General features: G+C 36.1%; 1 protein-coding gene across 1 annotated transcript in view; it reads left to right on the top strand.

Annotated features, from left to right (window-relative positions):
- The window catches only part of LOC113538091 (metabotropic glutamate receptor 7), a 213,846-nt gene extending 200,988 nt beyond the window's left edge, over positions 1–12,858 (top strand). Inside the window, exons 9-10 of the mRNA XM_026932924.3 lie at positions 1,787–2,033; positions 11,163–12,858. Coding sequence (XP_026788725.2) covers positions 1,787–2,033; positions 11,163–11,212 — 297 coding nt within the window. The 3' untranslated portion in view covers positions 11,213–12,858. The remainder of the gene's footprint in view (positions 1–1,786; positions 2,034–11,162) is intronic.
- The last annotated feature ends 1,758 nt before the right edge of the window (positions 12,859–14,616 follow it).

Raw genomic sequence — 14,616 nt, 5'->3', positions numbered from 1 at the left:
TAGCTTCCAGCTAAAACTCAGGAAATGGGACTAATTCTGCAATTTTTGTAGACGCTAATGCTACAATATGGTTGGGAGAAAATGAACTAAACATTTCAGAAATCCTTAGAAGGCCCATATTAGCACATTACTGCAATTTGCACGTTGATAGATTAAACTGATGTTCGTGTACGTATTCACAATTTTCCCCTTTAATTAGACAGGGTTGAACTATGTGATGTTACACACCGAGAGCTCTAGTTTTCTACAATGCTACGTGCAACCTGCGATTGTAGTGCGATTGACAGGCTAATGGGGTGCGACACGAAGCTCCACAGACTATTTAGTATCTTCAACTTAACTGAGAAGTAGTGCACACACAGTTCATGAAACAAAACACTGGAAAGATGTGTGAATATGTTGAAAGAATATGCGGTATAGCTTCAGATTTGCATCACTTCACTGCTTAGAGCAACACAATTGGTCCTCATTAAGCTGACATTGATCATTCAGCATGTTGTACATGTAGCTCAGGAGAATAAAGTTGATTACCACAGGTTTATCGAGTGTTTCTGCTTAAGCCTAATTAAGTAAGGCTAAGACACACAGCAAGAAACCTCAGTGAGAACTACTCTTCTTAGCTGGATCATGGTTCATCTTGAGGAAGGAAGTAAACCTGTTTAAGATAGTGTGAGTCATGCTTTAGGCAAAATGTGCTTCCTTTTTCCATGGTATGCAGTTTGTGCTGCTGAAATGTAATCATATAAATATATAATAAGTATATAAATAAAGAAAAATAAAGGAGCTTTTTGAAAAAAATCCCTTGATTCCTTGGTATATAAAAGTGGAGAATAGGGGTGTAATGCAATGCCACTATTTGTATCTGTTTAATGTTCCAAATATCATATCTGTGTTGGTATTTGAATTTAAACCCGAAGTAGGTATGTTTTAAACTAGATATATGTTTTTTGTTTTGTGTTCGTTTTTATTTTTATAGAGCTGCATTCACGTATTATTTTTGTTTGCACCTGCCCGTGACACTTCCTAACAAATTTATTTGGTTCTAGTTCTCAAATTATAAGCAGCCTATAGCCTAATTTAAACCACCCTGACCCTGACCAGGCAGTTACTAAGGATGAACAAATGAATGCTGCAGATACATTGGTGTAAATTCATCACTCATGTTCGCACTAACGAATGTGGTCTTTTGTTGTCCAGCGTTGGTGTCCACGAACTTCATATCTGACAGGTCGCCCACATGAAACGAATAACTTCCCACTTGCGTGAATTTTTGAACATTGTGTAAGAAAATAGGGAATAGCGTACCTCCTATTCGTATTTGTATTTCGTATTCGTATTTATATTTTCGTATTTGTAGAACACGTTATCTGTTCATTTATGAATAATGTATTTGTACCCCATTCTCCTGAAAGTAAAGATGCTTTTTGGACAAAATTGTCTTACCCACTGCAATTCAAAACACGACTGGTTGATTTTGCTAGCGCTTCATAGTTATGTTGATTTTTTTTTTTTTTTTTTTTTTTTTTAATTAGAAGCATACAGTATTCCAGCTCATGAAGTCCTAACCTAGATACCTATCTAGACACCTACCTGGACACAATAGAAGAAAAATCTTGGCTAATTTTTACATGTTAATTTTCCTGTTAAACATTCACCCCATTTTCATGAAAGTAAATTTCAAAACGACAACAAAGCTACATCCAATACTAAACCAAATTAGTAAACTATACTATACTATGGATAAATATTGAATAATCTGATTTTCTTTCCCCACACTGTTCCTCAGCTGTACATCCAGACCACCACGCTGACCATCTCCATGAACCTGAGTGCCTCGGTGGCTCTGGGTATGCTCTACATGCCCAAGGTCTACGTGATCATCTTCCACCCGGAACTAAACGTCCAGAAACGCAAGCGCAGCTTCAAAGCAGTAGTGACGGCGGCCACCATGTCATCACGCCTCTCGCACAAACCCAGCGACCGGCCAAACGGCGAGGCCAAGACAGAGCTTTGTGAAAACGTTGACCCCAACAGTAAGTAACACACCGTTTAAAATTTGCACACCTCCGCCGCAGCTCTGCCATTTATTTACCTCCGATGACGCACACTTGCTAATGATGAAAAGTTAAGCGTTTGTTATTTTTACCAATTCACAGTGGGTGGAAAGGTATGAGTAATCCTAGTCAGTCGAGTGTAAGTCACGATATTTGGTGTGGTTTTGAGCAGATGATGATCTACTGAGAGTTTCTGCCATACGTGTGTAGGTGTTAGTAAAATACTTTATATCTATCTAGTCTTGAACGAAATGATAAAAATAATGTTCCATAAGCATTTGTGCTCATTGCTGTTGGTGCATGCCATTGTTCTCTAGCTCATTTGTGTAATAAAGCACAAAATATAAAGAAATCAAATCCACTTTCTGCTAGACCCCTTGTTCTTGGCTTTTATTTGAAATCAGCTGGTTATTTAATTAAAAACAACTCCTTATTATCCATATTAGGTGTTTTTCAGAAGTACATAAGGGCATTATATCCACAGGGCTGACTCATATCAGCTATACTTGAAGCAGCAACGTTACTAAATTGATCCCCCCTGTTGCTCTCCAGCGGAGGAACCACGTTATCAATGAAACAACAGAAATGGCTCCAAACAAGTGCTCCCATTTAAAGAAGTAGACTCGGCTTAAACCAATTTTCCATTGACTTTTTTTAAAAAAAAAAAAACATATATCTAGTGTATGTTGTTAATTTTTAACAAAAATAGGGTGGTAGTAATTATTCCAAGGTTAGCTAGCCTATTGGAAATTTTCTCAGTATATTATCAAGAAAAACGCCTCTGCAATTTGACATGATGTTTGGTGTGAATCATTTTGGAGATCCACTGAGAATCTGTTATTGTCTCTATATGATCATATCAAGAAAAAAAGTATTGATGAATATGAAGCTTTTGGATGCACTTGCAGTTTAAGTGTTTTATTAGAGACGCAGGCAGACAAATCCAAACTGTGAGTCAAAGTCAGAAACAGGAAACAGGCAGAGGTCAGGTGATCCGTGAACAACAATGTCAAGGGGATATCCAAAAAACACAAAAACAAGAGACAGAACGAGATCAAGAAACAACGTAGTGTGAACGGAAACAAAAGGCTTAGTAAAGACAGAAGGCAAAACACCGAACGATACTTTGCATAAGACATAGACACACGAGGGTTTAAATATAGGAACTGATTTAAGGGAAGACAGATACAGGTGTGAGCAATAAGGACACATGAGGGAGACAACCAGTGACAGGACAGGGGTGGAGACAGGACATAAACCAAAACAGCACACACGTGGCAAAGTAAATCAACCAAGGCAACACGGAAACACGCACCGAGCGAAGAGTGCTGCTGCGTGCGCTGAGCGATCCTGCATGCCCTGAGGGGGAGAAATTCAATTCAATTCAATTCAATTTTATTTGTATAGCGCTTTTAACAATGGACATTGTCACAAAGCAGCTTTACAGAAATAAATGGATTCACAAAAAAATATATTGTAAATATGTGAATTTATCCCTAATGAGCAAGCCAGAGGCGACGGTAGCAAAGAAAAACTCCCTGAGATGATATGAGGAAGAAACCTTGAGAGGAACCAGGCTCAAAAGGGAACCCATCCAACAGTGCGATTATAAATCATTCCCTTCTATTATTGTGTACTATATGGACAAATAGTGCAATTGTGCAACCAATAAATTCATCACAGTTTTTGCAAGAAGTCCGGTTGGTTAAAATCTATCCACTGTCCACTGATGGAGTCCTGAGTACGAAGCTGCTCGTGGCAACTGCAGCCCCTGACAGCAATCACACAGTCTAAACCTGACTGCTGAAATGCAGATATATTCTGCTGGGGATGTAGCCCCAACATACTAGCCGAATGCCTACATAAAAAACAAGCTCAATGCCTACATAAAAAAAAAATGAGCATGAGTTTTACCTCCATCAAAGCATGTCAACCTTAATGAATATTAATAATGAGTGAAAGCTGATAGGTGCTAGTTAGCATTACACAAATATAGGACCCTGTAATTTTCTCAATATAATATGATGAAGAGAAATCATGCTGCTATTTGTAATCTAGACACTTTAGGCATGATATATTTTGGAGGCTCAGTGAGTATTTGTCATTTTCTTGATTTGACCATATGGCTTGATTGTTTCCTGTATTACATTACATCCATATACAACAGTATATATACATATATATATATATATATAAGTCTTGCCTGAAATTAAAATGCAGTTTTTAAATGACATAGCTACCTGTAGTTAGGCCATTTACAATCACTTGTCCTGCTTTCCTCTGGCCTCAGTAAGATAGCTCACCAAATCCATTTTTCCCCCAACAGGCTAATTCTCATAATTTATAAGGTAAGACCAAATTAATCTTCTCCTCTTTTTTCCATTATGACCTTGCTCCATTTTTAAAAGCTGGAGGAAAGGACGTGAAGGAAGTACTAATAGGACTTTCCCGGTCATTCATCATGCCTTCAAAAAGTTTCACCCCAAGGCCCGATGACAATCTTGCAGTGCCTTCGAGCAGTAGAGAAAAAAATGAAATTATAATCAAGTTTCACATTCTGTGCAGAGGACCGGGAATCTGTTGTTGGTTTTCTGACTGATGTATTAAAACCTTTAACTTTAGGATAATAAATTGAGTCATCTTCAGCATTTTTTTTTTATTTTGCACCTTTTTTTTTTTTAATTTCCAATTGGATCTTGATGCGAACGCTTTGTTTTCCATTCAACAATGAACACATCCATGTGCATGGCATCTTGTTGTGAAGGAAAGATGCACCTTATGGTCTATTTTTCCAGTGGAAATGAGGCCAATTACATCCTTGGGGACCTTTGGCCACAGGCAGGTCAAGACAAATCTCAGTCCCAAGCCTGACTAGGCCAGACAGCTGTTTTTCACATGATAGACCATCTTGGGGATTGGAGTGTGTACACTCCCGTGCAAAAAAAAAAAAAAGGCAAAATATTAAGCTTTTAATCATCTTATCAACAAATTATTGCTCAGGAGATTCCCTAAAATGGAGGTAATCAGGAAAAAAGCTTATCACTGATTGATTAATACAAAGTAGGTTACTCATGTATCTGTATTGCCAAGTACCAAAAAAAAAAAAAAAACATGTACTCGTACATGGTAATGATGAATAAGTTATACACTACATGGCCAAAAATTTGTGAACATCTGACCATCATACCTACATGTGCTTTTTGAACATCCAATTCCAGATTTAGTAAACCCCCCCCCCTAAGCCCCCCCCATCCCTGCCCCACCCCATCCACACTGCCCCAGGCCCCGTTGTTGTTATAATAACCTCCACTCCTCTGGGAACGTTTGCTGGTAAACATTTGCGCCCCTTATTTCCAGTGAAGGGAAATTGTATTGTTACAGCATACAAAGACATTCTAGACAATTGTGTGTTTCCAACTTTGTGGCAACAGTTTGCCGAAGACCCACATATAGATATGCTGGTCAGGTGTCCACATACTTTTTGGCCATATAATGTATCATACGCTCAGTAGCTGTGTTGCATCTCTCAAATGCACTGTATCTCAAACCTCAGCTCTCACAATACATATATCCCATTAGAACCATAAATGATCTGTGCAACATGTCCCCATTTGTACCCCTCCCACTTGTTTCTCATGTCAACTTTGCCTTCAATGTCTAAATTATATTTATGGATATGTATGTATGCAAATATGCTGAACCCTGGAATGCTCTGACACTTAAGTGAATGGGCTGTAATGATAAAAAGCACAAGTGATGGCGCCGTCAGTAAATAGTATAATTATTCTGATCATTCTCATCAATCTTGCTGGCACATGCAAATTTAAGGCCATTTTCTATGTGAGTTTCATTAGAGACGCTGACAGGGATGACGGGCCTAATGTAAGAAACAAGTTTAAGCATTTTCTTTAAGAAACGGTCATTGTTTTCATTCTCCATATAAGGGACATTTTTATATTTGGATTTAGTTTAAAATGAACTTTTACTCTTTCAGATGGAATTTGTTGCAAGATGTACGGTATGGTTTCATTTTATTTGATTAGGACATCACCCATTAAGCTAAATTTGGGGTCAGATTACTTTGGTGAAAGGACATTTCTCCTAGAGACCATTAACATTAAAGGTTGCTAACTTGTATAATATGGTTTTAGATACAATATATAGAGGATAGAAAGTGAGTGTGTCAGTCTTGTATTCATGCTAGGTGCGCATCTCATGGACCTGGATCCTCAAGGTTTTTTTTTTTTTTGGTTTATTTTGAATCGTTAAGGGTTCTTAGCTTCCTAAAGGGACTCTACTTGGAACCTTCTCCATCTTTGATGGAGAAACACACTGTTGTTGGTTTGTAGAACATTTGTGAAGGTCCAGTTACATTAAATTCCTTGCTTATAAAAGATCTGGATAAACAACTATGGTGACAACAGTTAGCTTTTAACACTTAACCATTAATGATTAGTTCAGGGCTATAAATACAGTAAAGTCATTTCAAGTAGTTACGTTTTGTTTAACACCAGCATTTCATGCTACCACTTTTGATTAGCAGAAGACCTCTGCTTTGAATCAACACATACAGTATTTCTCTGTCCAGTAGTCTTTAAACATAAAGTTTTACTGTCAACTTTTATTTAACAAGCCATTCTGTTACTTCAGCAAGAAAGGGTAAATAAAATAAAATCTAAGAACGTCTGAGAAAAGCCCTTGCTTTCTTGATGAGGTGCTTTCAGTTAAATAATACATCTAAATGCATATGATTGGCCACAACAGAGGATCTGGTATAGAAGCTACAATGGTTAATTTATTAAAAAGCTAAAGTGAAATACTAAAATGCTTTGAAAAATGAAATACTTTGCTGAAAAGATTTGCTTGGTCCACATCTTGACTGTGGTCTGCCAGTTGATGACCCATAACATAGAATCTTTAAAGGGACAAACCAAAGAACACTTTAGGGGTCCAAATGTAACCTGAAAGTGAAATATCACTCTGAAACAAATGAAGTATATTTATGCCATTCTAAAACACATTACACATATTTACACTTCTGGGTTAAAAAAAATAAGCCAGATGGAAAATAGCAAAATATTGAGCTTTTAATTGTCTTAATAACAAATGATTGGTCAGGAAATTAGCAACAAATAGATAAAGGAACTCAGTATAGGATAGCTTTTCCCTTTGGTAAATGTTTAAGCCTTGTGGTGCTTGATGGGCTGCATCAGGTGTGGCAAATAATCAAATAATGACTAACGTTTTATGAAAAAAAAAAACATCCCAGAAGCTATTTTTGGAAAATTTTGTACACTCAGACATGTGTTAGTTTGAATTATACAGCAAACATTTTAATCATTATGATGATTTTATCTTTGCGTACAAGAAGACTATATAAGTGAATTTCCCTGTTTCTAGCTTTTCCTCAAACAGTTCACTGCAGCAAAAATAAACCAGCAAATGGAGGCACAGGAGCTCTCAGGAGCGCATTGGTTTCATTCTTGCTAATTTTGTGACCAATGATTTGTTGTTAAGACCATTAAAAACTTAATATTTGCCATTTTATGCTTGGCCCATTTTTTTGCCCAGGAATGTATATTGAAATAATTTTTGATATATTTAGTAATTCTGCAGTTAATTTGTTGGTTGGTGCTATATTTTGCATTAAAAAGCCCACTCAGCTAGTTAGCGATCTTTGATGATGAGTATGATGGTGCTGATGGTATTAGCATTAAAGTTTAAGCTTTGAAAGCTGATCTGTTTGAGCAGAGTGTACAGATAAGAAGATGAGAGGGCTAAAGGAATAAAGCACTGCTGCATCGCTCTCAGCAGGTAGTCAAAATGCATTATGGGTAATGTAGGAAACTATTAAGAAAAAAAAAGACACCACTGAAGATTATTTGTTTATAAAGATAATATGCAAATCATTCAGGATGGAATTTTTTTCTCTTTAAGTGGAATTTCCTACCATTCTCAATAATGGATGAAGACTTTGACCAGTGGAACCGTTCTCATCTAGTCACAGCTGCCTGTAGTTAGCCAGAACTTTTCCTATCTCCCTTATGGGCATGGAAGGAAAGAGATGAGAGGCATTAAGAAATTTATAGTGCCTCTTGCTTTACGGGTGTCCTGCTTTAGGTCAAGCAAGAGATAATGGCTTTCTTCCCCTACTCCTGAACATTCATTAGGTTCAGCAATGCTGTGATTGCTGCTGCAGTGTGTGTCAGGCACCGCTGCTGTCCGGCAAAATGAGATCTTAAACAGGGGTCACTCTCTCTTTTCCACTATTTACCAGATACTGCCATGGACTACTGTGAGACAGACATTGTGACTGAAAGAGATCCACTGAAAATTGCCATGTTTAAAGGCTTAACTAGGGCTGGAGTGCTGTAAGAAGTAAAGGAGCAACATTTTTTTTCACCTGAAGACTCTAAACCACTTCGGGGAATTTGGTTCACTGGCAAGAACATTATGCACACACTCTTACTGTTTTTTTTTTTTTTTTTAAATCTTACATAGTAAAAAGGACTAGGTTAAGTTGTCCTTACCTCGGTTGAATTCTTGAATTAATCATCATGTTTTATATATTTAATACCGATAATGCCTTATTAAACCCAGCCTTCATCAAGGACACATCTCTCAGAAGCCTGTTTTTAGGAATGTGACATTAATTTCAAATATGCGATGAGTAACCGAAACTTAAAAGGTCACTATGATCTCGTCAGTGCTTGACCTTTAATTTGAAAGGTTTGGAACTACTTTGACTTTCAAAAGAGTAAAAAAAAATGTGTCACAGAAACATAAACATGATAATATCGGAGTTAAGTCTGTTATTATGAGACGACTTTGAATACGCATTAACTCAAAATGTAAGACTGTTTGGGACTTTAAAAAAAAAAAAAAAAAAAAAAAAAAAAAAAACTTTCTTTACTTAATATGTTATAAAAATGCAGAAATAATCTAGTTACCTTTTTTTCTAAAAATGTACTGAGATACCATTTTGCATTTTTAAACTATTCAGGATGGGTATTGTACACTGTTGATTTTTTTTTAGATTTAGCTTCATATAACACTTTTATAGTGAAAGTACATTTATTTATAGAGCACATGTCATATACAAAAAAAAAACAATTCTGACTGCTTTTAATAACTAAAAGCAAAGAAGACAAGATAAAAGACTAAACATCTACTAGTTATATTAACGTAATGCATATGACTATATGAACAGTGTATTAATGTAATGTATATGATTATATCAACAGTATATTAACGTAATGCATATGATTATATGAACAGTGTATTAACGTAATGTATATGATTATATGAACAGAGTATTAATGTAATGTATATGATTATATCAACAGTATATTAACGTAATGCATATGATTATATGAACAGTGTATTAACGTAATGTATATGATTATATGAACAGAGTATTAATGTAATGTATATGATTATATCAACAGTATACTAACGTAATGCATATGATTATATGAACAGTGTATTAACGTAATGCATATGATTATATCAACAGTATATTAACGTAATGCATAATGATTATATGAACAAGATCTTTTATAACTTAAATGCCCTGTTATTGATGAAAGAGGATACACACAAATTCAGCCTCTACTGTCTGTATGTCACAACAGAAACCAAGCTCCACTAGACCAGGTGATGTTTTTTCCAATCTTTGGTGAGCCTGTGCTCACTGTAGCCTCAGTTATTATCTAATAGGAGTGAAACCCGATGTGGTCTGCTGCTATTGTAGCCCATCCGCCTCAAAGTTTGATGTGTTGTGCATTCTGAGATGCTTTTCTGCTCAGGATGGTTGTAAAGAGTGGTTATTTGAGTTTCTGTAGCCTTCCTGTCAGCTTGAAACCATCAGGCCATTCTCTTCTGACCTCTCTCATCAGGAGCAAAACTGGCACTCGCTGGATGTTTTTTTTGTTTTGTTTTTCCATACCACAGTCAAGGTCTTTGAGATCACATTTTTTCCACATTCTGATATTTGATGTGAACATTACCTGAAGCTCTTGAGCTGTATCTGCATGATTTTCTGTTGCCACGAGATTGGCTGATTGGATAATTGTATGAATGTGCAGGTGTACAGGTGTTCCTAATAAGCTCCCTGGTGAGTATCTGTCATAGCATGCTACGATGACTTGCCATGACAGTTTATGTTCAATAGTGCAGCCGTGTCACAACAGCTGTTTTAATGTTTGACAGCATGACAGCATGACAGCTTAGGTCACATTCTCTAGTGTACTCTAGTTAGCATATGTTTTATGACAGATTTTATGACAACTGTCATAAGATGCTCTGACATCTTAAGAAGTATGACTTGACATACATAATTCTCATAATTGCATTATATCATGACTTGTTCAGTACATGCTATGGCTACGCCTTTGGCAGCATCATAGATGACTTGTAATGACATTTGTTATAATGTATATGCTGTTGAGAGTGCCATTAAGGGTTTTTTTATGTGGCATAAGGTGCTATATTGCTATGTTATGGTACATTATGAAGTACGTGGCCTAAAACTGTCAGATCATCAAACATCAAAACATTACTGATTATAACAACATGTCACTGTTGTATTACTGAGTATATGCTATTAGATGTTCATGGCATGGTTATGTCAGTCTTATGACACAGGGTTCAATTAAAGTATTATTAACATTGTGCTAGCAAGTCATCTTGCTAATACAAACATAAGATCGTATGTTCTCATGCATTCTCATCTTATAAATATGGTATTCAGTGCTTATTCATTTGGTATGAAATCCTTATGAAGGTAGTGGATTAGCTAACAGTGAAACCATTGGTAATAATAATAATAATAATAATAATAATAATAATAATAATAATAATAATAATAATAATAATAATTTTTGTCTCTATGCTTTTAATGGATTTTTTCAGATTTCTAATGAGCAAACCCTGTCCCACATTCTATCCATGACCCTTTATAGCTCTACATACAGGTTCTTATTAATTGTTACAAACCTGTGAGACTGTTGTACTGTTGTAGTCAAAATCTGAACATAAATAAATAAATAAATAACTCAAAATGTCTCCGGCGAAAACTCACTTTTATTAATCTGTCTACCTTGCCAGGTCCGGCTGCAAAGAAAAAATATGTGAGCTACAACGACCTTGTGATCTAAGGACCTCCATCACCAGAGGGAAGCAATCAGCGAGAAGACATGGTCTTTTGCCATTTGGCAAAAAAAAAACAGACCACGGGTTGGCGGGAGGAAGGATTTTTGTGTTTCTTTGGCGTACTACATGCTCATGTCTGAGCTCCACTGTCCTGCACCCATACCACAGGATAATGGACGATTTTTACATTTCGTGGGATGTGAGCAAGAGAAAAGGATGGAGAACCAGAATCAGGATGCTGATTTCTCTCCCCCCCCACAAAAAAGTGACATTTATTTATTTTGGATGTTTTTTTTTTTCCACCAGAGGAGACCTATTGAATGGACAGGGAATGATGTAACAAGTAATGGCACAAATTTCCGCTCTCAGCTGATCTGTACTGTACAAGGCAGCTCTGAGCTCTGGCCCTAAACAACCTGAACAACCTTCCTGAAGGCATTTGTTGTTATAATTTCTGTAATAAGCACTCTTGAGGATGTCTCTGTGAGAGCACGGTGAAGGATGGCAAGGCCTAGGGTTTTAAAATGGACTTCCAAACTGCAACTTTTGCAAACTACCACCGTGCGAGGTTGTGTAGTCCTTTAGCATTCCTCTTACCTTTGATGTTGGACTTTTTTCGTTTCGCAATTTTAAGTTTTCTTCTTTTTCCTTGCCTCTTGGATGCACATTATATTAAAGCCATATTCTTCTCTTCGAGATTTTCCCCATTTATTGTGTGTGAGGTCCTTGATCCCTTTGTTTCTCTCTCCTTGTTTGCTTCACATTTTTGATATACAGTACGTTGTGAGGGTTTGTACACCATCGACTGTGTTTTCCAGTGACTCTGAGAGGATAAATGTTGCATTGGATATCTTACGATATCGAAATCCAACAGACTGACAGTGTTCCAGGTTTTAAAAGGTGTTCACGTAGCAGTTGTCATGTCAATGCATGCCTGATATGTTTGATGTTGAAGTAAACTAAATATTTCACCACAAGAAGGCAATTAATGTTGGCCTGCTCTCAAGAGAACTGTTACTTTTGCTTTTATTTTGCTTTTTTTTTAATTCTTTTAATTCTTTCTTTCTCAGATTCCACCCACTCAAGGCAGAATATGGCTTTAATTTGTTTGGAAATTTCTAACTGCCCCGCAGCATATGGAGAAATTGTGGAAAAAAAGATGAATATGAATATATATTTAAAAAAATGAAAAAAAAAAGATTTAAAATGAAATAAAAAGCATGTATGTTTTATACTGTTTGTACTAAGTATATTCATGTTGCCCTTGCTGCTTATGTGCTAATATTGTGGGAGACATTTCTGTTTGGCCACTCATGCAACTTTACTGTGGTGTTGTCCAAGAATGTATCGACATGAAATAAAACTGTTGGGTTATTTTTATTTTTTAATTCACAAAAAATGTGGTTATTTATTCACTTTATTTTGTATTTTGAGAGGTGATTTTACAAGTTTGCTTACATGGTGGCTCTTCTAAGAATGGTTTCACACCTGTTGGTTCATTTGCCGAGTCCAAATATGAGACTGAATAATACTTTTTGGTTTATTTTCTTATTTAGTTTGGTTTGGTTTCATATTGTACATTAATTAAACAAACCAAAAATCATAAACAAGTTGGCTGTAGGGGTTTGAAGGGCTGAAAACTTACTCACCAAACTCTTTGATTTGTTGGTTAGAAATACAGCGACGGAAAAAGGTGAAAAAGATGCTGCAACACAAAATTCATGGCATATTTGGTTCACTTCCTGGAGTCTGGTTGATTCAGATTCAAACTGCTTTCAGACAGAAATTGAATTATAATCGAGCTTGCTTGGAATTGGAGCGAGGCCACCTCACTGAGAGACTCTCAGACCAGTCATTTTGTTCCGCACACAATTGTTATTGGTGTGTTCTCACCTGCCAGACTGAGGGAGAAAATGTACCAGGGTTTGAGGTCTGAGTTAGGTTTGATAGATTTTTTTTTTCTATTGTACATCAAATTAGTCCCCAAAGGTGTCTCTTGATGAGATACTACTTTTAATTCAGTCCCAATACCAAAGTAATGCCTCCGAAAGGTATTTCTATACATTTATCTCAAGACAGTACAGAAAACATCTTTTCCACCAAATTTCCCAGAAGCTATGCTCTGCATTACAATAAAGGCCATCAAAGTTGTCATTGATTGGCAAAGTATTAGCACGCATGACCCTCTGCATAAATGACAGCATGCACACTCAGCAGAAAACTCTGCATACGGTTTCTTCTTCTCCCCTCATCACACAATGACAGGCTTGTCTTTCTGTCAAGGCCAATGGGATGTTGTCTGGAGGAACAAAGTATCTCAGAGGTTTCACAGTATACATAGAAAACTGCACAGTTTGCAAAAGAATCTTAAAAACTGCTGACTCGGCCCCAGATGCCACCCAAACATGTGGCTTTCTTTCCCATGAGTTTGTTCTTTGGTTAAGCAAGATTACAAATGTCACTCCAGCAAATGAGCATCATATGTATTCATAATTGATTATAGATGCATTTATAATGTGCCTATACACGTCACAGTGCCTGACATTAGAATTATAAAACCTGTATAATTGCTAATAAGTGGTTAGGATCCTTTGTTTTATAAGAAATAATGCATTTCAGGGTGTGATGTTATATGAAAATAATCAACAGCGGGGTGGTGTAATGAGGCCTGCCATGAAGCAGAGTTCCTGTTGGCAAAATGTTCCTATAACAGCTCATCCTGAAGTGTTTTATTCCTTTTATACTGCAGCAATTTGCCTTACATTACATTACATTACAAATTTACATTTTTATTATTGAATTTATTAATGAACAACATATTTTTGTAGCATATTACCTATTTATAGTTAAATTTAATGTTGTGGCGCAACCACTTTATAAGCGCTTGTTTAAGTTGCTACTATAAAAACTATAAGGTAATAATACAACATATCATAATAAAATAAGCACATTAATATAATCCTGTGATTTGACTTACAGCAGGCAAAATGTCTGAGTCATACTGTTATGGATGATTAATCAACACCTTCTGATCAATTTGCTATAACTTGCTTTACAATTTTTTTTATATATATATATACAGTGTTTGCTATATAAACCTGCCATTATAAAGGTACAAAATACAAATCTTTTATCAAATGTTATGCATGGAACTATAACTACTTTTGAATATTTATACAGAGTTATGCTAGCCAGTATAAAATTATGAGGTTTTATAACTGAATATAACTTTTATAAAGTATTATGTACGTAGCTTGCACAGGAAGCATTACTATGTGATTTCTTTGCTTCCTTCCAACTATTCACTTTTGTTGAAGCTATCAAAATCATACCTGACTTTACACATACAGTATTATTATATATATACAGTAATACAGAATTATTCACAAATATGCACTACCAGATTAAT

The sequence above is a fragment of the Pangasianodon hypophthalmus genome, chromosome 20, assembly GCF_027358585.1.
Source record: "Pangasianodon hypophthalmus isolate fPanHyp1 chromosome 20, fPanHyp1.pri, whole genome shotgun sequence".
In the NCBI taxonomy this organism is placed as follows: domain Eukaryota; kingdom Metazoa; phylum Chordata; class Actinopteri; order Siluriformes; family Pangasiidae; genus Pangasianodon; species Pangasianodon hypophthalmus.
The sequence above is the reverse complement of the archived record's forward strand: the minus strand, read 5'-3'. Positions and strand labels throughout refer to the sequence as shown.